At 48.6% G+C, this 21,916-nt stretch overlaps 1 protein-coding gene across 1 annotated transcript in view; it reads left to right on the top strand.

The window, feature by feature from the left end:
- Positions 1-21,916, top strand: part of LOC109887079 (ryanodine receptor 2) — a 307,522-nt gene that overhangs the window by 102,185 nt on the left and 183,421 nt on the right. Inside the window, 8 exon segments of the mRNA XM_031820923.1 lie at positions 4,588-4,814; positions 7,610-7,834; positions 9,607-10,186; positions 11,508-11,708; positions 12,646-12,751; positions 13,485-13,631; positions 15,137-15,410; positions 16,685-16,799. Of these exon segments, the coding sequence (XP_031676783.1) occupies positions 4,588-4,814; positions 7,610-7,834; positions 9,607-10,186; positions 11,508-11,708; positions 12,646-12,751; positions 13,485-13,631; positions 15,137-15,410; positions 16,685-16,799 (1,875 nt within the window).

Genomic DNA, 21,916 nt, shown 5'->3' with positions numbered 1-21,916 from the left:
AGCAGGAGGGAGGGACAGGACACACTATACGGCTCTGTACTGACAGGATGGAGAGCAGGAGGGAGGGACAGGACACACTATACGGCTCTGTACTGACAGGATGGAGAGCAGGAGGGAGGGACAGGACACACTATACGGCTCTGTACTGACAGGATGGAGAGCAGGAGGGAGGGACAGGACACACTATACGGCTCTGTACTGACAGGATGGAGAGCAGAAGGGAGGATCAGGACACACTATACGGCTCTGTACTGACAGGATGGAGAGCAGGAGGGAGGAACAGGACACACTATACGGCTCTGTACTGACAGGATGGAGAGCAGGAGGGAGGGACAGGACACACTATACGGCTCTGTACTGACAGGATGGAGAGCAGGAGGGAGGAACAGGACACACTATACGGCTCTGTACTGACAGGATGGAGAGCAGGAGGGAGGGACAGGACACACTATACGGCTCTGTACTGACAGGATGGAGAGCAGGAGGAACAGGACACACTATACGGCTCTGTACTGACAGGATGGAGAGCAGGCAGCCACAAATAGGGCTCAGATATGGGCTGCCTGGGAAAAGTCAACGTGGAGCTGTCTCCACTGGCTGTGAAAAGTTATGAGGTTTGTCTCTCTCTGTAGGCCTCTGAATGGCTTTCTTTGGTCGGAGCACCACTGATGAGACCTCTGTGTACTTCACGTACCTGTCTCTGCATCAGATCAGGTTATTCTTTAAACCACACACTAAGGATAGGTCACCCACAACGCTCCTGTCTCTGTGGGACTCTACAGACCTCTGCAGTAGCTCCAGGACTCTGACCTCTACAGTAGCTCCAGGACTCTGATCTCTACAGTAGCTCCAGGACTCTGATCTCTACAGTAGCTCCAGGACTCTGATCTCTACAGTAGCTCCAGGACTCTGACCTCTACAGTAGCTCCAGGACTCTGACCTCTACAGTAGCTCCAGGACTCTGATCTCTACAGTAGCTCCAGGACTCTGACCTCTACAGTAGCTCCAGGACTCTGACCTCTACAGTAGCTCCAGGACTCTGACCTCTACAGTAGCTCCAGGACTCTGACCTCTACAGTAGCTCCAGGACTCTGACCTCTACAGTAGCTCCAGGACTCTGACCTCTACAGTAGCTCCAGGACTCTGACCTCTACAGTAGCTCCAGGACTCTGATCTCTACAGTAGCTCCAGGACTCTGACCTCTACAGTAGCTCCAGGACTCTGACCTCTACAGTAGCTCCAGGACTCTGACCTCTACAGTAGCTCCAGGACTCTGACCTCTACAGTAGCTCCAGGACTCTGATCTCTACAGTAGCTCCAGGACTCTGACCTCTACAGTAGCTCCAGGACTCTGACCTCTACAGTAGCTCCAGGACTCTGACCTCTACAGTAGCTCCAGGACTCTGATCTCTACAGTAGCTCCAGGACTCTGATCTCTACAGTAGCTCCAGGACTCTGATCTCTACAGTAGCTCCAGGACTCTGATCTCTACAGTAGCTCCAGGACTCTGATCTCTACAGTAGCTCCAGGACTCTGACCTCTACAGTAGCTCCAGGACTCTGACCTCTACAGTAGCTCCAGGACTCTGATCTCTACAGTAGCTCCAGGACTCTGATCTCTACAGTAGCTCCAGGACTCTGATCTCTACAGTAGCTCCAGGACTCTGATCTCTACAGTAGCTCCAGGACTCTGACCTCTACAGTAGCTCCAGGACTCTGATCTCTACAGTAGCTCCAGGACTCTGATCTCTACAGTAGCTCCAGGACTCTGACCTCTACAGTAGCTCCAGGACTCTGACCTCTACAGTAGCTCCAGGACTCTGACCTCTACAGTAGCTCCAGGACTCTGACCTCTACAGTAGCTCCAGGACTCTGACCTCTACAGTAGCTCCAGGACTCTGATCTCTACAGTAGCTCCAGGACTCTGACCTCTACAGTAGCTCCAGGACTCTGACCTCTACAGTAGCTCCAGGACTCTGATCTCTACAGTAGCTCCAGGACTCTGACCTCTACAGTAGCTCCAGGACTCTGACCTCTACAGTAGCTCCAGGACTCTGACCTCTACAGTAGCTCCAGGACTCTGATCTCTACAGTAGCTCCAGGACTCTGATCTCTACAGTAGCTCCAGGACTCTGATCTCTACAGTAGCTCCAGGACTCTGATCTCTACAGTAGCTCCAGGACTCTGATCTCTACAGTAGCTCCAGGACTCTGATCTCTACAGTAGCTCCAGGACTCTGATCTCTACAGTAGCTCCAGGACTCTGACCTCTACAGTAGCTCCAGGACTCTGATCTCTACAGTAGCTCCAGGACTCTGATCTCTACAGTAGCTCCAGGACTCTGATCTCTACAGTAGCTCCAGGACTCTGATCTCTACAGTAGCTCCAGGACTCTGACCTCTACAGTAGCTCCAGGACTCTGATCTCTACAGTAGCTCCAGGACTCTGATCTCTACAGTAGCTCCAGGACTCTGATCTCTACAGTAGCTCCAGGACTCTGACCTCTACAGTAGCTCCAGGACTCTGACCTCTACAGTAGCTCCAGGACTCTGACCTCTACAGTAGCTCCAGGACTCTGACCTCTACAGTAGCTCCAGGACTCTGATCTCTACAGTAGCTCCAGGACTCTGACCTCTACAGTAGCTCCAGGACTCTGACCTCTACAGTAGCTCCAGGACTCTGACCTCTACAGTAGCTCCAGGACTCTGACCTCTACAGTAGCTCCAGGACTCTGATCTCTACAGTAGCTCCAGGACTCTGACCTCTACAGTAGCTCCAGGACTCTGACCTCTACAGTAGCTCCAGGACTCTGATCTCTACAGTAGCTCCAGGACTCTGATCTCTACAGTAGCTCCAGGACTCTGATCTCTACAGTAGCTCCAGGACTCTGATCTCTACAGTAGCTCCAGGACTCTGATCTCTACAGTAGCTCCAGGACTCTGATCTCTACAGTAGCTCCAGGACTCTGATCTCTACAGTAGCTCCAGGACTCTGATCTCTACAGTAGCTCCAGGACTCTGACCTCTACAGTAGCTCCAGGACTCTGACCTCTACAGTAGCTCCAGGACTCTGATCTCTACAGTAGCTCCAGGACTCTGATCTCTACAGTAGCTCCAGGACTCTGATCTCTACAGTAGCTCCAGGACTCTGATCTCTACAGTAGCTCCAGGACTCTGACCTCTACAGTAGCTCCAGGACTCTGATCTCTACAGTAGCTCCAGGACTCTGATCTCTACAGTAGCTCCAGGACTCTGACCTCTACAGTAGCTCCAGGACTCTGACCTCTACAGTAGCTCCAGGACTCTGACCTCTACAGTAGCTCCAGGACTCTGACCTCTACAGTAGCTCCAGGACTCTGACCTCTACAGTAGCTCCAGGACTCTGATCTCTACAGTAGCTCCAGGACTCTGACCTCTACAGTAGCTCCAGGACTCTGACCTCTACAGTAGCTCCAGGACCCTGACCTCTACAGTAGCTCCAGGACTCTGACCTCTACAGTAGCTCCAGGACTCTGATCTCTACAGTAGCTCCAGGACTCTGACCTCTACAGTAGCTCCAGGACTCTGACCTCTACAGTAGCTCCAGGACTCTGACCTCTACAGTAGCTCCAGGACTCTGATCTCTACAGTAGCTCCAGGACTCTGATCTCTACAGTAGCTCCAGGACTCTGATCTCTACAGTAGCTCCAGGACTCTGATCTCTACAGTAGCTCCAGGACTCTGATCTCTACAGTAGCTCCAGGACTCTGATCTCTACAGTAGCTCCAGGACTCTGACCTCTACAGTAGCTCCAGGACTCTGACCTCTACAGTAGCTCCAGGACTCTGATCTCTACAGTAGCTCCAGGACTCTGATCTCTACAGTAGCTCCAGGACTCTGATCTCTACAGTAGCTCCAGGACTCTGATCTCTACAGTAGCTCCAGGACTCTGACCTCTACAGTAGCTCCAGGACTCTGATCTCTACAGTAGCTCCAGGACTCTGATCTCTACAGTAGCTCCAGGACTCTGATCTCTACAGTAGCTCCAGGACTCTGACCTCTACAGTAGCTCCAGGACTCTGACCTCTACAGTAGCTCCAGGACTCCGATCTCTACAGTAGCTCCAGGACTCTGATCTCTACAGTAGCTCCAGGACTCTGATCTCTACAGTAGCTCCAGGACTCTGATCTCTACAGTAGCTCCAGGACTCTGACCTCTACAGTAGCTCCAGGACTCTGACCTCTACAGTAGCTCCAGGACTCTGACCTCTACAGTAGCTCCAGGACTCTGACCTCTACAGTAGCTCCAGGACTCTGACCTCTACAGTAGCTCCAGGACTCTGATCTCTACAGTAGCTCCAGGACTGTAAAGCCTGTTGTATGTTTCAATCCAAGTATTTATCGATCGGCACTTTTTGTAGGAGGTACAGTTATGTAAAGCCGTAGTTTGACCTTTGAAAGAGTGATGAAGTGAATTAGGTCCCTAACCCACAACCCTTCTATGTCACTAGAATGTCATGCCCCTGTCAGCGGGACTGTTTAAGAGTGAGAGGAGGAACTCCTGTCCCCTCCCAGAACCTAACCCTAACCCTGTCTGTTTCTATGTTACTAGAACGTCATGCCCCTGTCAGCGGGACTGTTTAAGAGTGAGAGGAGGAACTCCTGTCCCCAGTGTCCTCCCAGGCTGCATGTCCAGTTCCTGACCCCGGTGCTGTGGAGCAGGGTACCCAACCACTTCCTCAAGGTGGACGTATCCCGGGTCAACGACCGCCATGGATGGCTGGTCACCTGCTCTGAACCGCTCCAGTTCATGTCCCTGCATATACCTGAGGAGAACAGGTGATGACCCTGCCCTGTCCCACTCGTCAGGAGTGAGGAAGGGCTTTAAATATAGTACAACAATATCTGTCAAAAATGTAACGACCTATAGATTTTAAAATGTCTTATTAGAAATTAGTGCAGCGGTTAACGATTGCAGAGAAGGTGAATGATAGCAGAAAAGGGGAACGATAGCAGAGAAGGGGAACGATAGCAGAGAAGGGGAACGATAGCAGAGAAGGTGAACAATAGCAGAGAAGGGGAACGATAGCAGAGAAGGTGAACGATAGCAGAGAAGGGGAACGATAGCAGAGAAGGGGAACGACAGCAGAGAAGGGGAACGATAGCAGAGAAGGGGAACGATAGCAGAGAAGGTGAACGATAGCAAAGAAGGGGAACGGTAGCAGAACGATAGCAGAAAAGGGGAACGATAGCAGAGAAGGTGAACGATAGCAGAGAAAGTGAACGATAGCAGAGAAGGGGAACGATAGCAGAGAAGGTGAACGATAGCAAAGAAGGGGAACGATAGCAGAACGATAGCAGAAAAGGGGAACGATAGCAGAGAAGGGGAACGATAGCAGAGAAGGTGAACGATAGCAGAGAAGGTGAACGATAGCAGAGAAGGGGAACGATAGCAGAGAAGGTGAACGATAGCAGAGAAGGTGAACGATAGCAGAGAAGGGGAACGATAGCAGAAAAGGGGAATGATAGCAGAGAAGGGGAACGATAGCAGAAAAGGGGAATGATAGCAGAGAAGGGGAACGATAGCAGAAAAGGGGAACGATAGCAGAAAAGGAGAACGGTAGCAGAAAAGGAGAACGGTAGCAGAAAAGGGGAACGATAGCAAAGAAGGGGAACGATAGCAGAACGATAGCAGAGAAGGGGAACGATAGCAGAAAAGGGGAACGATAGCAGAAAAGGGGAATGATAGCAGAGAAGGGGAACGATAGCAGAAAAGGGGAATGATAGCAGAGAAGGGGAACGATAGCAGAAAAGGGGAACGATAGCAGAAAAGGAGAACGGTAGCAGAAAAGGAGAACGGTAGCAGAAAAGGGGAACGATAGCAAAGAAGGGGAACGATAGCAGAACGATAGCAGAGAAGGGGAACGATAGCAGAAAAGGGGAACGATAGCAGAAAAGGGGAATGATAGCAGAAAAGGGGAACGATAGCAGAAAAGGGGAATGATAGCAGAAAAGGGGAACGATAGCAGAAAAGGGGAATGATAGCAGAAAAGGGGAACGATAGCAGAAAAGGGGAATGATAGCAGAAAAGGGGAACGATAGCAGAAAAGGGGAATGATAGCAGAAAAGGGGTACGATAGCAGAGAAGGTGAACGATAGCAGAAAAGGGGAACGATAGCAGAACGATAGCAGAGAAGGGGAACGATAGCAGAAAAGGGGAACGATAGCAGAAAAGGGGAACGATAGCAGAGAAGGTGAACGATAGCAGAAAAGGGGAACGATAGCAGAAAAGGGGAACGATAGCAGAAAAGGGGAATGATAGCAGAGAAGGTGAACGATAGCAGAAAAGGGGAACGATAGCAGAAAAGGGGAACGATAGCAGAAAAGGGGAACGAAAGCAGAAAAGGTGAACAAAGGTGAACGATAGCAGAACGTATGATGTATGATGTATGACGTATGACGTATGACGTATGACGTATGACGTATGATGTATGATGTATGATGTATGAGAAGCAATAAAATGTTGTTGCAATCAGGAAGTTCCTCACTAAGCTGTATGTCAGTTTATTAACCTTCTGTGTCCCCCTCCTCCTTTTTATCATCCTCCTCCTCTACCGACCCTCCTCCTCCCCCTCTTCCTCCTCCTCCTCTACCTCCCCCCGCCTCCCCCTCTCCCCCTCCTCCTTTTTATCATCCTCCACCTCCCCCTCTTCCTCCTCCTCCTCTACCGACCCCCGCCTCCCCCTCTCCCCCTCCTCCTTTTATCATCCTCCTCCTCTACCGACCCCCTCCTCCTCCCCCTCTTCCTCCTCCTCCTCTACCTCCCACCGCCTCCCCCTCTCCCCCTCCTCCTCCTCTACCTCTTTCCCCCTCCCCCTCCTCCTCCACCTCTACCTCTCCCCCTCGTCCTCTACCTCTCCCCCTCTTCCTCTACTTCTCTCCTCCTCCCCATCCTCCTCCTCTACCTCTCCCCCTCTTCCTCTACCTCTCTCCTCCTCCCCATCCTCCTCCTCTACCTCTCCTCCTCCTCTCCCCCTCCTCCTCCTCTACCTCTCCTCCTCCTCTACCTCTCCCCCTCCTCCTCCTCCTCTACCTCTCCTCCTCTACCCCTCCCCCTCCTCCACCACCTCTACCTCTCCCCCTCCTCCTCCTCTACCTATCCCCCTCCCCCTCCTCCACCTCCTCTACCTCTCCCCCTCCTCCTCCTCTACCCCTCCCCCTCCTCCACCTCCTCTACCTCTCCCCCTCCTCCTTTTCTACCTCCTCCTCTACCTCTCCCCCTCCTCTTCCCCCTCCTCCTCTACTGCTCCGCCTCTCCCCCTTCTCCTCCCCTCTCCCCCTTCTCCTCCCCTCTCCCCCTCCTCCTCCTCTACCTATCCGCCCTCCTCCTCCTCTACCTCTCCCCCTCTTCCTCCTCCTCCTTCTCCTCTTCCTCCTCCACCTCCCCCTTGTCATCCTCCTCCCCCTACTCTTCCTCCTCCTCCTCATCTTCCTCCTCCTTTTCCTCCTCTTCCTACTCCTCCTTGTAATCTTCCTCCTCTTCCTCCTTCCCCTTGTCATCTTTCTTCCCCTCCTCGTCCTCCCCCCCTCTCCTCCTCTTCCTCCTCTCTCCTCCTCCTCCTCCTCCTCCCCAGGTCAGTTGATATCCTGGAGTTGACTGAGCAGAAGGATCTGTTGAAGTTCCACTACCATACTCTGAGGTTGTACTCTGCTGTGTGCGCTCTGGGGAACAACCGTGTGGCCCACGCCCTCTGCTCCCATGCCGACGAGGCACAGCTGCTCTACGCCATAGAGAACAAGTACATGCCTGGTCTCCTCAGGACTGGATACTACGACCTGCTCATAGACATCCACCTCAGGTAGCTAGCCCACAGGTTAGAGAGGTGGGCCAGGAACCGGAATGTTGCTAGTTTTTCAGTTTTTGCCTAAAATGACATACCCATATCTAACTGCCTGTAGCTCAGGACCTGAAGCACGGATATGCACATTCTTGGAACCGTTTCAAAGGAAACATTTTGAAGTTTTTGGAAATGTGAAATTAATGTAAGAGAATATAACACATTAGATCTGGTAGAAGATAATACAAAGAAAAAAACAACTGTTGTTTTGTTTGTTTGTTTTTGTACCATCAAATCAAATCAAATTTATTTATATAGCCCTTCGTACATCAGCTGATATCTCAAAGTGCTGTACAGAAACCCAGCCTAAAACCCTAAACAGCAAGCAATGCAGGTGTAGAAGCACGGTGGCTAGGAAAAACTCCCTAGAAAGGCCAAAACCTAGGAAGAAACCTAGAGAGGAACCAGGCTATGTGGGGTGGCCAGTCCTCTTCTGGCTGTGCCGGGTGGAGATTATAACAGAACATGGCCAAGATGTTCAATGTTCATAAATGACCAGCATGGTCGAATAATAATAAGGCAGAACAGTTGAAACTAGAGCAGCAGCACAGTCAGGTGGAAGTTGAAACTGGAGCAGCAGCATGGCCAGGTGGACTGGGGACAGCAAGGAGTCATCATGTCAGGTAGTCCTGGGGCATGGTCCTAGGGCTCAGGTCCTCCGAGAGAGAGAAAGAAAGAGAGAAGGAGAGAATTAGAGAACGCACACTTAGATTCACACAGGACACCGAATAGGACAGGAGAAGTACTCCAGATATAACAAACTGACCCCAGCCCCCCGACACATAAACTACTGCAGCATAAATACTGGAGGCTGAGACAGGACCATCATCTCTGAAATGCAAGAGAAAGGCCATATTGTATTATTCTAGCCGAGGAGCAATTTAGATTTTGGCCGCTAGATGGCAGCAGTGTATGTGCAAAGTTTTAGCCTGATCCAATGAACCATTGCATTTCTATTTTGTATCAAGACTGCCCAAATGTGCCTAATTGGTTTATTAATAACTTTTCAAGTTCATAACTGTGCACTCTCCTCAAACAATAGCATGGTATTCTTTCACTGTAATAGCTACTGTAAATTAGACAGTGCAGTGAGATTAACAATAATTTAATCTTTCTGCCCATATCAGACATGTCTATGTCCTGGGAAATGTTCTTGTTACTTACAACCTCATGCTAATCGCATTAGCCTACGTTAGCTCAACCTTATGCTAATCACATTAGCCTACGTTAGTTCAACCTCATGCTAATCGCATTAGCCTACGTTAGTTCAACCTCATGCTAATCGCATTAGCCTACGTTAGCTCAACCTCATGCTAATCACATTAGCCTACGTTAGTTCAACCTCATGCTAATCACATTAGCCTACGTTAGCTCAACCTCATGCTAATCACATTAGCCTACGTTAGCTCAACCTCATGCTAATCACATTAGCCTACGTTAGCTCAACCTCATGCTAATCACATTAGCCTACGTTAGCTCAACCGTCCGGTGGGTGGGACACCGATCTGTAGAGATCCTTATTAAGTCCCGGTTGTTGAAAAAAATGGAGACTGAACTGGCTACAGGTGGGCTGCTGGTGTCAGATCTACCATTGTGCCCTTGAGCAAGGCACTTACCCACCACAACATGCTCTACATCCAGGGGTTCTTCTCATAGTGTGGGGGTAAAAAAAGGCAGAGGATTCATTCCTGTTCTAACCAAATGGACAATAAACCGATTTATTCTATCCTCAGTACCTATGCAACGGCGCGTCTCATGATGAACAATGAATACATCGTCCCCATGACGGACGAGACCAAGTCCATCACTCTGTTCCCCGACGAGACCAAGAAGCACGGCCTGCCAGGGATCGGCCTGAGCACCTCTCTCCGCCCCCGAATGCACTTCTCCTCCCCCTCCTTCATCTGCAGCGGAGCCGACTGCTTCCAGTTCAGCCCCGAGTTCCCCCTGGACGTCCTGAAGACCAAGACCATAGAGATGCTGACGGAGGCGGTGAGCGAGGGGAGTCTACACGTCAGAGATCCTATAGGGGGCAGCACCGAGTTCCTGTTCGTTCCTCTCATTAAGTTGTTCTATACCTTACTGATCATGGGAGTGTTCCATAACGGAGACCTGAAGAACATTCTACAACTGATAGAACCCAGCGTGTTCTCAGAGGGAGGGGACACGCCCCCGGACACGCCCCCGGACACGCCCGAGAGTGATGTCACAAAGGGAGGAAGAGGAGGGGAGGGGCCTGGAGGAGAGGAGAGGACAGGGAAGGTGCCTAAAGGACTGCTCCAGATGAAACTCCCAGAGCCTGTCAAACTGCAGGTACGCAAGGCACACTGAACATGATATTTGCAAATCAAATGGTATTTGTCACATGCTGACTGAAATGCTGACTTACAAGCCCTTAACCAACAATGCAGTTTTAATAAAAATGTATGTTAAGTAAAACATAATTAAAGAGCAGCAGTAAAATAACAGTAGTGAGGTTTTGTACAGGGGGCACCGGTTAGTCAAGGTAATATGTACATGTAGGTAGAGGTAAAGTGACTATCCATAGATAATAACAGAGAGTAGCAGCAGGGTAAAAGAGGGGTCTGGGTAGTCCAGGGGGCACCGGTTAGTCAAGGTAATTGAGGTAATATGTACATGTAGGTAGAGGTAAAGTGACTATGCATAGATAATAACAGAGAGTAGCAGCAGGGTAAAAGAGGGGTCTGGGTAGTCCAGGGGGCACCGGTTAGTCAAGGTAATTGAGGTAATATGTACATGTAGGTAGAGGTAAAGTGACTATGCATAGATAATAACAGAGAGTAGCAGCAGGGTAAAAGAGGGGTCTGGGTAGTCCAGGGGGCACCGGTTAGTCAAGGTAATTGAGGTAATATGTACATGTAGGTAGAGGTAAAGTGACTATCCATAGATAATAACAGAGAGTAGCAGCAGGGTAAAAGAGGGGTCTGGGTAGTCCAGGGGGCACCGGTTAGTCAAGGTAATTGAGGTAATATGTACATGTAGGTAGAGGTAAAGTGACTATGCATAGATAATAACAGAGAGTAGCAGCGGCGTAACGGGGCTGGGGGGAACACTGCCAATAGTCTGGATTTGATTAGACGTTCAGGAGTCTTATGGCTTGGGGGTAGAAGATGTTTAGAAGCCTCTTGGTTCTAGACTTGGTGCTCCGGTACCGCTTGCTGTGCTGTAGCAGAGAGAACAGTCTATGACTAGGGTGGCTGGAGTCTTTGACAATTTTTAGGGCTTTCGTCTGGCACCGCCTGGTATAGAGGTCCTGGATGACAGGAAGCTTGGCCCCAGTGATGTACTGGGCCGTACGCACTACCCTCTGTAGTACTCTGCTGCCTGCCTGCTGAGTACTCGTTGTTAACCAGACTGTGTCTCTCTAGATGTGCTGCCTGCTGAGTACTCATTGTTAACCGGACTGTGTCTCTCTAGATGTGCTGCCTGCTGAGTACTTGTTGTTAACAGGACTGTGTCTCTCTAGATGTGCTGCCTGCTGAGTACTCGTTGTTAACCGGACTGTGTCTCTCTAGATGTGCTGCCTGCTGAGTACTTGTTGTTAACAGGACTGTGTCTCTCTAGATGTGCTGCCTGCTGAGTACTCGTTGTTAACAGGACTGTGTCTCTCTAGATGTGCCACCTGCTCCAGTACCTGTGTGACTGTCAGGTGCGCCACCGTATCGAGGCGGTGGTGGGCTTCAGCGATGACTTCGTGGCTCATCTCCAGGACAACCAGCGGTTCCGCTATAACGAGGTCATGCAGGCGCTCAACATGTCGGCTGCCCTGACTGCCAGGAAGACCAAAGAGTTCAGATCTCCTCCTCAGGAACAGGTAGATCAATCAGTCAGTCAATCAGTTAGGGTAGGGTTAGGGTTTGGTTAAGGGTTAGGGTTAGGATAAGTGTTAAGGTTAGGGTTAGGATAAGGGTTAGGGTTAAGATAAGGGTTAAGGTTAGGATAAGGGTTAAGGTTAAGGTTAGGGTTTGGATAAGGGTTAGGGTTAGGATAAGGGTTAAGATAAGGGTTAAGGTTAGGATAAGGGTTAAGGTTAAGGTTAGGGTTTGGATAAGGTTAGGGTTTGGTTAAGGGTTAGGGTTAGGATAAGGGTTAAGGTTTGGATAAGTTTAGGGTTAGGATAGGGTTTGGTTAAGGGTTAGGGTTAGGATAAGGGTTAAGGTTAGGGTTAGTAGTTAGTAGTTAGTTGAATTGTTACTGATAGTCTATAGAGTATCTATAGATGGACTTTCCAGATAAAACATTACCCAAGTATCTTCTGTTAAATGAAGCTCTTTCACCAGTCTGTTAAATGAAGCTCTTTCACCAGTCTGTTAAATGAAGCTCTTTCACCAGTCTGTTAAATGAAGCTCTTTCACCAGTCTGTTAAATGAAGCTCTTTCACCAGTCTGTTAAATGAAGCTCTTTCACCAGTCTGTTAAATGAAGCTCTTTCACCAGTCTGTTAAATGAAGCTCTTTCACCAGTCTGTTAAATGAAGCTCTTTCACCAGTCTGTTAAATGAAGCTCTTTCACCAGTCTGTTAAATGAAGCTCTTTCACCAGTCTGTTAAATGAAGCTCTTTCACCAGTCTGTTAAATGAAGCTCTTTCACCAGTCTGTTAAATGAAGCTCTTTCACCAGTCTGTTAAATGAAGCTCTTTCGCCAGTTTGTTAAATTAAGCTCTTTCACCAGTCTGTTAAATGAATACTTAACCAATCAGGGCCATGAGTTTGTTGACCAGGTTGGTACCGTTCAGTGATGTTCTCCTCTCAGATCAACATGCTGCTGAGCTTTAAGGACGAGAAGGTGGACTGTCCCTGTCCAGAACACATCAGAGAACAGCTTGTAGACTTCCATGAGGACCTGATGACACACTGTGGTATGTCTGTTTAACACTGTAGCACTGGGACACCTCCGATTTAGTTTCTTTACCATAACCAGGAGAGCCAAGAACAGCTTGGCTCGGTTTGGCTCAGTTGTGAGCTTCATTGAAGTCATTACCCAGGCCAGCCAAGTACAGCTTGGCTCGGTTTGGCTTAGTTGTGAGCTTCATTGAAGTCATTACCCAGGCCAGCCAAGTACAGCTTGGCTCGGTTTGGCTTAGTTGTGAGCTTCATTGAAGTCATTACCCAGGCCAGCCAAGTACAGCTCGGCTCGGCTTGGTTTGGCTCAGTTGTGAGCTTCATTGAAGTCATTACCCAGGCCAGCCAATTACAGCTCGGATCGGCTCGGATTGGCTCAGTTGTGAGCTTCATTGAAGTCATTACCCAGGCCAGCCAATTACAGCTCGGATCGGCTCGGTTTGGCTCAGTTGTAAAGCCTCATTGAAGTCATTACCCAGCCCAGCCAAGAATAGCTCGGCTCGGCTTGGTTTGGCTCAGTTGTGAGCTTCATTGAAGTCATTATGGTGACCTTGAATTCATATCTTAACGGTATTAAACCCAGTAGTGAGTTGACCTTGAATTCATATCTTAGTGGTATTAAACCCAGTAGTGAGTTGACCTTGAATTCATATCTTAACGGTATTAAACCCAGTAGTGAGTTGACCTTGAATTAATCTCTTAACGGTATTCAACCCAGAGTTAACACGCTACCTGTCCTTCTGTCGTCAGGCATAGAGATCGACGAGGACAAGCTGAACGAGGCAGACAGTGACTTCACCATCCGAGGAAGACTCATGTCTCTGGTGGAGAAGGTGGTCTACCTGAAGAAAAAGATGACTTTCATGCCGAAGAACAAGAAGAAAGATAAGAAACCCAGTAAGCCTTCTCTCTGTAGGACACAGTGTTACAGACAGCCTTCTCTCTGTAGGATACAGTGTTACAGACAGCCTTCTCTCTGTAGGACACAGTGTTACAGACAGCCTTCTCTCTGTAGGATACAGTGTTACAGACAGCCTTCTCTCTGTAGGACACAGTGTTACAGACAGCCTTCTCTCTGTAGGACACAGTGTTACAGACAGCCTTCTCTCTGTAGGACACAGTGTTACAGACAGCCTTCTCTCTGTAGGACACAGTGTTACAGACAGCCTTCTCTCTGTAGGACACAGTGTTACAGACAGCCTTCTCTCTGTAGGACACAGTGTTACAGACAGCCTTCTCTCTGTAGGACACAGTGTTACAGACAGCCTTCTCTCTGTAGGACACAGTGTTACAGACAGCCTTCTCTCTGTAGGACACAGTGTTACAGACAGCCTTCTCTCTGTAGGACACAGTGTTACAGACAGCCTTCTCTCTGTAGCACACAGTGTTACAGACAGCCTTCTCTCTGTAGGACACAGTGTTACAGACAGCCTTGTCTCTGTAGGACACAGTGTTACAGACAGCCTTCTCTCTGTAGGACACAGTGTTACAGACAGCCTTCTCTCGGTAGGACTTAGTGTTACAGACAGCCTTCTCTCTGTAGGACACAGTGTTACAGACAGCCTTCTCTCTGTAGGACACAGTGTTACAGACAGCCTTCTCTCTGTAGGACACAGTGTTACAGACAGCCTTCTCTCTGTAGGACACAGTGTTACAGACAGCCTTCTCTCTGTAGGACACAGTGTTACAGACAGCCTTCTCTCTGTAGGACACATTGTTACAGACAGCCTTCTCTCTGTAGGACACAGTGTTACAGACAGCCTTCTCTCTGTAGGACACAGTGTTACAGACAGCCTTCTCTCTGTAGGACACAGTGTTACAGACAGCCTTGTCTCTGTAGGACACAGTGTTACAGACAGCATTCTCTCTGTAGGACACAGTCTGGCATCAGGTATGAGTTGATTAGACAGCACTAACAGATCTGGCATCAGGTATGAGTTGATTAGACAGCACTAACAGATCTGGCATCAGGTATGAGTTGATTAGACAGCACTAACAGTCTGGCATCAGGTATGAGTTGATTAGACAGCACAAACAGATCTGGCATCAGGTATGAGTTGATTAGACAGCACTACAGATCTGGCATCAGGTATGAGTTGATTAGACAGCACTAACAGATCTGGCATCAGGTATGAGTTGATTAGACAGCACTAACAGTCTGACATCAGGTATGAGTTGATTAGACAGCACTAACAGATCTGGCATCAGGTATGAGTTGATTAGACAGCACCAACTGATCTGGCATCAGGCTGGTCCTATTCTGGGTCTGTCTGTCTGTCTCTCTGTCTCTCTGTCTCTCTCTCTCTCTCTCTCTCTGTCTGAATAGAGAGAGTAGACCATTTGTCCTTGTCCCAGTGCTTTGCTGTGTGTTTGACCGCGGTGCGTTGCCTCCGGTCCTTCAGGCACGTTGCAGCAGCTGATCAGTGAGACCATGGTACGCTGGGCCCAGGAGAGCATCATGGAGGACCCAGAGCTGATCAGAGCCATGTTTGTCTTACTCCACCGTCAGTACGACGGCATCGGGGGCCAGGTCCGGGCCCTGCCCAAGGCCTACACCATCAACTCAGTCTCCGTGGAGGACACCATCAAACTGCTGGCGTCGCTGGGACAGATCAGATCGCTGTTGTCTGTACGCATGGGGCGTGAGGAAGAGAAACTGATGATCAGAGGGCTGGGGTAAGGGCTCTACACTACATACTACACACTACATACTACACACTACATACTACGCACTACATACTAACTGGGGTAAGGGCTCTACACTACATACTACATACTACACAACACACTACATACTACATACTACACACTACACACTACACACTACACACTACATACTACACACTACACACTACACACTACACACTACATACTACATACTACACACTACACACTACACACTACACACTACATACTACACACTACATACTACACACTACATACTACATACTACACACTACATACTAACTGGGGTAAGGGCTCTACACTACATACTACACACTACACACTACATACTACACACTACATACTACATACTACATACTACACACTACATACTACACACTGCACACTACATACTACATACTACACACTACATACTACACACTACACACTACACTCTACATACTACACACTACATACTACATACTACACACTACACACTACATACTACACACTACACACTACACACTACATACTACACACTACATACTACACACTACATACTACACACTACATACTAACCCTTCAGCATGGGGCGTGAGGAGGAGAAACTGATGATCAGAGGGCTGGGGTAAGAGCTCTACACTACATACTACATACTACACACTACATACTACACACTACACACTACATACTACACACTACATACTACACACTACATACTACACACTACACACTACATACTACACACTACATACTACACACTACATACTACATACTAACTGGGGTAAGGGCTCTACACTACACACTACACACTACACACTACACACTACACACTACATACTACACACTACATACTACACACTACATACTACACACAACACACTACATACTACACACTACATACTACACACTACATACTACACACTACACACTACATACTACACACTACACACTACATACTACACACTACACACTACATACTACATACTACACACTACATACTACACACTACATACTACACACTACATACTACATACTACATACTACACACTACACACTACATACTACACACTACATACTACACACTACATACTACACACTACATACTACACACTACATACTACACACTACACACTACACACTACACACTACACACTACACACTACATACTAACTGGGGTAAGGGCTCTACACTACACACTACACACTACATACTAACTGGGGTAAGGGCTCTACACTACACACTACTTGTTTACCTGCCTGTCTCTTGGTCTGGTCTCTCTACAGAGACATCATGAACAACAAGGTGTTCTACCAGCATCCTAACCTGATGAGAGCTCTGGGAATGCATGAGACTGTCATGGAGGTGATGGTTAACGTCCTGAGTGGAGGGGAATCCAAGGTAACTGCTCATAAGGGTGTGTGTGTGTTGTTTGAAGGAGGGTTTATTTTTTCTAATTATATTTGTTCCATCTATGTATTTTTGATCAGTTTTACTAGTCCAACACTCTAACCACTAGGTTATCCTGCCTCCTCTACACTCTAACCACTAGGTTACCCTGCCTCCTCTACACTCTAACCACTAGGTTACCCTGCCTCCTCTACACTCTAACCACTAGGTTACCCTGCCTCCTCTACACTCTAACCACTAGGTTACCCTGCCTCCTCTACACTCTAACCACTAGGTTACCCTGCCTCCTCTACACTCTAACCACTAGGTTACCCTGCCTCCTCTACACTCTAACCACTAGGTTACCCTGCCTCCTCTACACTCTAACCACACCACTAGGTTACCCTGCCTCCTCTACACTCTAACCACTAGGTTACCCTGCCTCCTCTACACTCTAACCACTAGGTTACCCTGCCTCCTCTACACTCTAACCACTAGGCTACCCTGCCTCCTCTACACTCTAACCACTAGGTTACCCTGCCTCCTCTACACTCTAACCACTAGGTTACCCTGCCTCCTCTACACTCTAACCACTAGGCTACCCTGCCTCCTCTACACTCTAACCACTAGGTTACCCTGCCTCCTCTACACTCTAACCACTAGGCTACCCTGCCTCCTCTACACTCTAACCACTAGGCTACTCTGCCTCCTCTACACTCTAACCACTAGGCTACCCTGCCGCCTCTACACTCTAACCACTAGGCTACCTGCAGCCTCTACACTCTAACCACTAGGTTACCCTGCCTCCTCTACACTCTAACCACTAGGCTACCCTGCCTCCTCTACACTCTAACCACTAGGTTACCCTGCCTCCTCTACACTCTAACCACTAGGTTACCCTGCCTCCTCTACACTCTAACCACTAGGCTACCTGCAGCCTCTACACTCTAACCACTAGGCTACCCTGCCGCCTCAACACTCTAACCACTAGGCTACCTGCAGCCTCTACACTCTAACCACTAGGCTAGCCTGCCGCCTCTACACTCTAACCACTAGGTTACCCTGCCTCCTCTACACTCTAACCACTAGGTTACCCTGCCTCCTCTACACTCTAACCACTAGGTTACCCTGCCTCCTCCACACTCTAACCACTAGGTTACCCTGCCTCCTCTACACTCTAACCACTAGGTTACCCTGCCTCCTCTACACTCTAACCACTAGGTTACCCTGCCTCCTCTACACTCTAACCACTAGGTTACCCTGCCTCCTCTACACTCTAACCACTAGGCTACCCTGCCGCCTCTACACTCTAACCACTAGGCTACCCTGCCTCCTCTACACTCTAACCACTAGGCTACCTGCCTCCTCTACACTCTAACCACTAGGTTACCCTGCCTCCTCTACACTCTAACCACTAGGTTACCCTGCCTCCTCTACACTCTAACCACTAGGTTACCCTGCCTCCTCTACACTCTAACCACTAGGCTACCCTGCCTCCTCTACAGTCTAACCACTAGGTTACCCTGCCTCCTCTACACTCTAACCACTAGGTTACCCTGCCTCCTCTACACTCTAACCACTAGGCTACCTGCAGCCTCTACACTCTAACCACTAGGCTACCCTGCCTCCTCTACACTCTAACCACTAGGTTACCCTGCCTCCTCTACACTCTAACCACTAGGTTACCCTGCCTCCTCTACACTCTAACCACTAGGCTACCCTGCCTCCTCTACACTCTAACCACTAGGCTACCCTGCCTCCTCTACACTCTAACCACTAGGCTACCCTGCCGCCTCTACACTCTAACCACTAGGCTACCCTGCCTCCTCTACACTCTAACCACTAGGTTACCCTGCCTCCTCTACACTCTAACCACTAGGCTACCCTGCCTCCTCTACACTCTAACCACTAGGCTACCCTGCCTCCTCTACACTCTAACCACTAGGCTACCCTGCCGCCTCTACACTCTAACCACTAGGCTACCCTGCCTCCTCTACACTCTAACCACTAGGCTACCCTGCCTCCTCTACACTCTAACCACTAGGCTACCCTGCCTCCTCTACACTCTAACCACTAGGCTACCCTGCCGCCTCTACACTCTAACCACTAGGCTACCCTGCCTCCTCTACACTCTAACCACTAGGTTACCCTGCCTCCTCTACACTCTAACCACTAGGCTACCCTGCCTCCTCTACACTCTAACCACTAGGCTACCCTGCCTCCTCTACACTCTAACCACTAGGCTACCCTGCCGCCCTCATCAGTTTTGATCAGTTTTGATTTAGCATCAGGTTCAACCAGTCCCTATAACACTTCACCATGTAAAAGGCCAAACTGATCCCAGATCAGCACTCTGAGCTGCGTTGGGCATCAGGTTCAACCAGTCCCTATAACACTAAACTATGTAAAAGGTAAAACTGATCCCAGATCAGCACTCTGAGCTGCGTTGTGCCCAGATGTCATGTCATTGGTGATTGATAGTTTATTGATGTCATGTCATTGTTGATTGATAATTCATTGATATCATTAGTGATTGATATCATTAGTGATTGATATCATGAGTGATTGATAGTTTATTGATTAACATTACTAACGTCACTTCCTGTCCCGTTCACTGTGTAACTAACGTCACTTCCTGTCCCGTTCGCTGTGTAACACTTCTAACGTCACTTCCTGTCCCGTTCACTGTGTAACTAACGTCACTTCCTGTCCCGTTCACTGTGTAACTAACGTCACTTCCTGTCCCGTTCACTGTGTAACACTTCTAACGTCACTTCCTGTCCCGTTCACTGTGTAACTAACATCACTTCCTGTCCCGTTCACTGTGTAACTAACGTCACTTCCTGTCCCGTTCACTGTGTAACTAACGTCACTTCCTGTCCCGTTCACTGTGTAACTAACGTCACTTCCTGTCCGTTCACTGTGTAACTAACGTCACTTCCTGTCCCGTTCACTGTGTAACTAACGTCACTTCCTGTCCCGTTCACTGTGTAACTAACGTCACTTCCTGTCCCGTTCACTGTGTAACTAACGTCACTTCCTGTCCCGTTCGCTGTGTAACACTTCTAACGTCACTTCCTGTCCCGTTCACTGTGTAACTAACGTCACTTCCTGTCCCGTTCACTGTGTAACTAACGTCACTTCCTGTCCCGTTCACTGTGTAACACTTCTAACGTCACTTCCTGTCCCGTTCACTGTGTAACTAACATCACTTCCTGTCCCGTTCACTGTGTAACTAACGTCACTTCCTGTCCCGTTCACTGTGTAACTAACGTCACTTCCTGTCCCGTTCACTGTGTAACTAACGTCACTTCCTGTCCGTTCACTGTGTAACTAACGTCACTTCCTGTCCCGTTCACTGTGTAACTAACGTCACTTCCTGTCCCGTTCACTGTGTAACTAACGTCACTTCCTGTCCCGTTCACTGTGTAACATTACTAACGTCACTTCCTGTCCCGTTCACTGTGTAACTAACGTCACTTCCTGTCCCGTTCACTGTGTAACTAACGTCACTTCCTGTCCCGTTCACTGTGTAACTAACGTCACTTCCTGTCCCGTTCACTGTGTAACTAACGTCACTTCCTGTCCCGTTCACTGTGTAACTAACGTCACTTCCTGTCCCGTTCACTGTAAAAGGTAAAACTGATCCCAGATCAGCACTCTGAGCTGCGTTGTGCCCAGATGTCATGTCATTAGTGATTGATAGTTTATTGATGTCATGTCATTGTTGATTGATAATTCATTGATATCATTAGTGATTGATATCATTAGTGATTGATAGTTTATTGATATCATTAGTGAATGATATCATGAGTGATTGATAGTTCATTGACATTACTAATGTCACTTCCTGTCCCGTTCACTGTGTAACTAACGTCACTTCCTGTCCCGTTCACTGTGTAACTGACGTCACTTCCTGTCCCGTTCACTGTGTAACATTACTAACGTCACTTCCTGTCCCGTTCACTGTGTAACTAACGTCACTTCCTGTCCCGTTCACTGTGTAACATTACTAACGTCACTTCCTGTCCCGTTCACTGTGTAACTAACGTCACTTCCTGTCCCGTTCACTGTGTAACTAACGTCACTTCCTGTCCCGTTCACTGTAAAAGGTCAAACTGATCCCAGATCAGCACTCTGAGCTGCGTTGTGCTCAGATGTCATGTCATTAGTGATTGATAGTTTATTGATGTCATGTCATTGTTGATTGATAGTTTATTGATATCATTAGTGATTCACTGTGTAACATTACTAACGTCACTTCCTGTCCCGTTCACTGTGTAACTAACGTCACTTCCTGTCCCGTTCACTGTGTAACTAACGTCACTTCCTGTCACGTTCACTGTGTAACTAATGTCACTTCCTGTCCCGTTCACTGTGTAACTAACGTCACTTCCTGTCCCGTTCACTGGGTAACACTTCTAACGTCACTTCCTGTCCCTTTCACTGTGTAACGAACGTCACTTCCTGTCCCGTTCACTGTGTAACTAACATCACTTCCTGTCCCGTTCACTGTGTAACTAACGTCACTTCCTGTCCCGTTCACTGTGTAACTAACGTCACTTCCTGTCCCATTCACTGTGTAACATTACTAACGTCACTTTCTGTCCCGTTCACTGTGTAACTAACGTCACTTCCTGTCCCGTTCACTGTGTAACTAACGTCACTTCCTGTCCCATTCACTGTGTAACTAACATCACTTCCTGTCCCGTTCACTGTGTAACTAACGTCACTTCCTGTCCCGTTCACTGTGTAACTAACGTCACTTCCTGTCTCGTTCACTGTGTAACTAACGTCACTTCCTGTCCCGTTCACTGTGTAACTAACGTCACTTCCTGTCCCGTTCACTGTGTAACTAACGTCACTTCCTGTCCCGTTCACTGTGTAACTAACGTCACTTCCTGTTCCGTTCACTGTGTAACGAACGTCACTTCCTGTCCCGTTCACTGTGTAACTAACGTCACTTCCTGTCCCGTTCACTGTGTAACATTACTAACGTCACTTCCTGTCCCGTTCACTGTGTAACTAACGTCACTTCCTGTCCCGTTCACTGTGTAACTAACGTCACTTCCTGTCCCGTTCACTGTGTAACTAACGTCACTTCCTGTCCCGTTCACTGTGTAACTAAC

The sequence above is a fragment of the Oncorhynchus kisutch genome, unplaced genomic scaffold (genome assembly GCF_002021735.2).
Source record: "Oncorhynchus kisutch isolate 150728-3 unplaced genomic scaffold, Okis_V2 scaffold3741, whole genome shotgun sequence".
Taxonomy (NCBI): Eukaryota; Metazoa; Chordata; class Actinopteri; order Salmoniformes; family Salmonidae; genus Oncorhynchus; species Oncorhynchus kisutch.
Note: the sequence above shows the minus strand (reverse complement) of the source record. Positions and strands in the feature narration are given on the sequence as shown.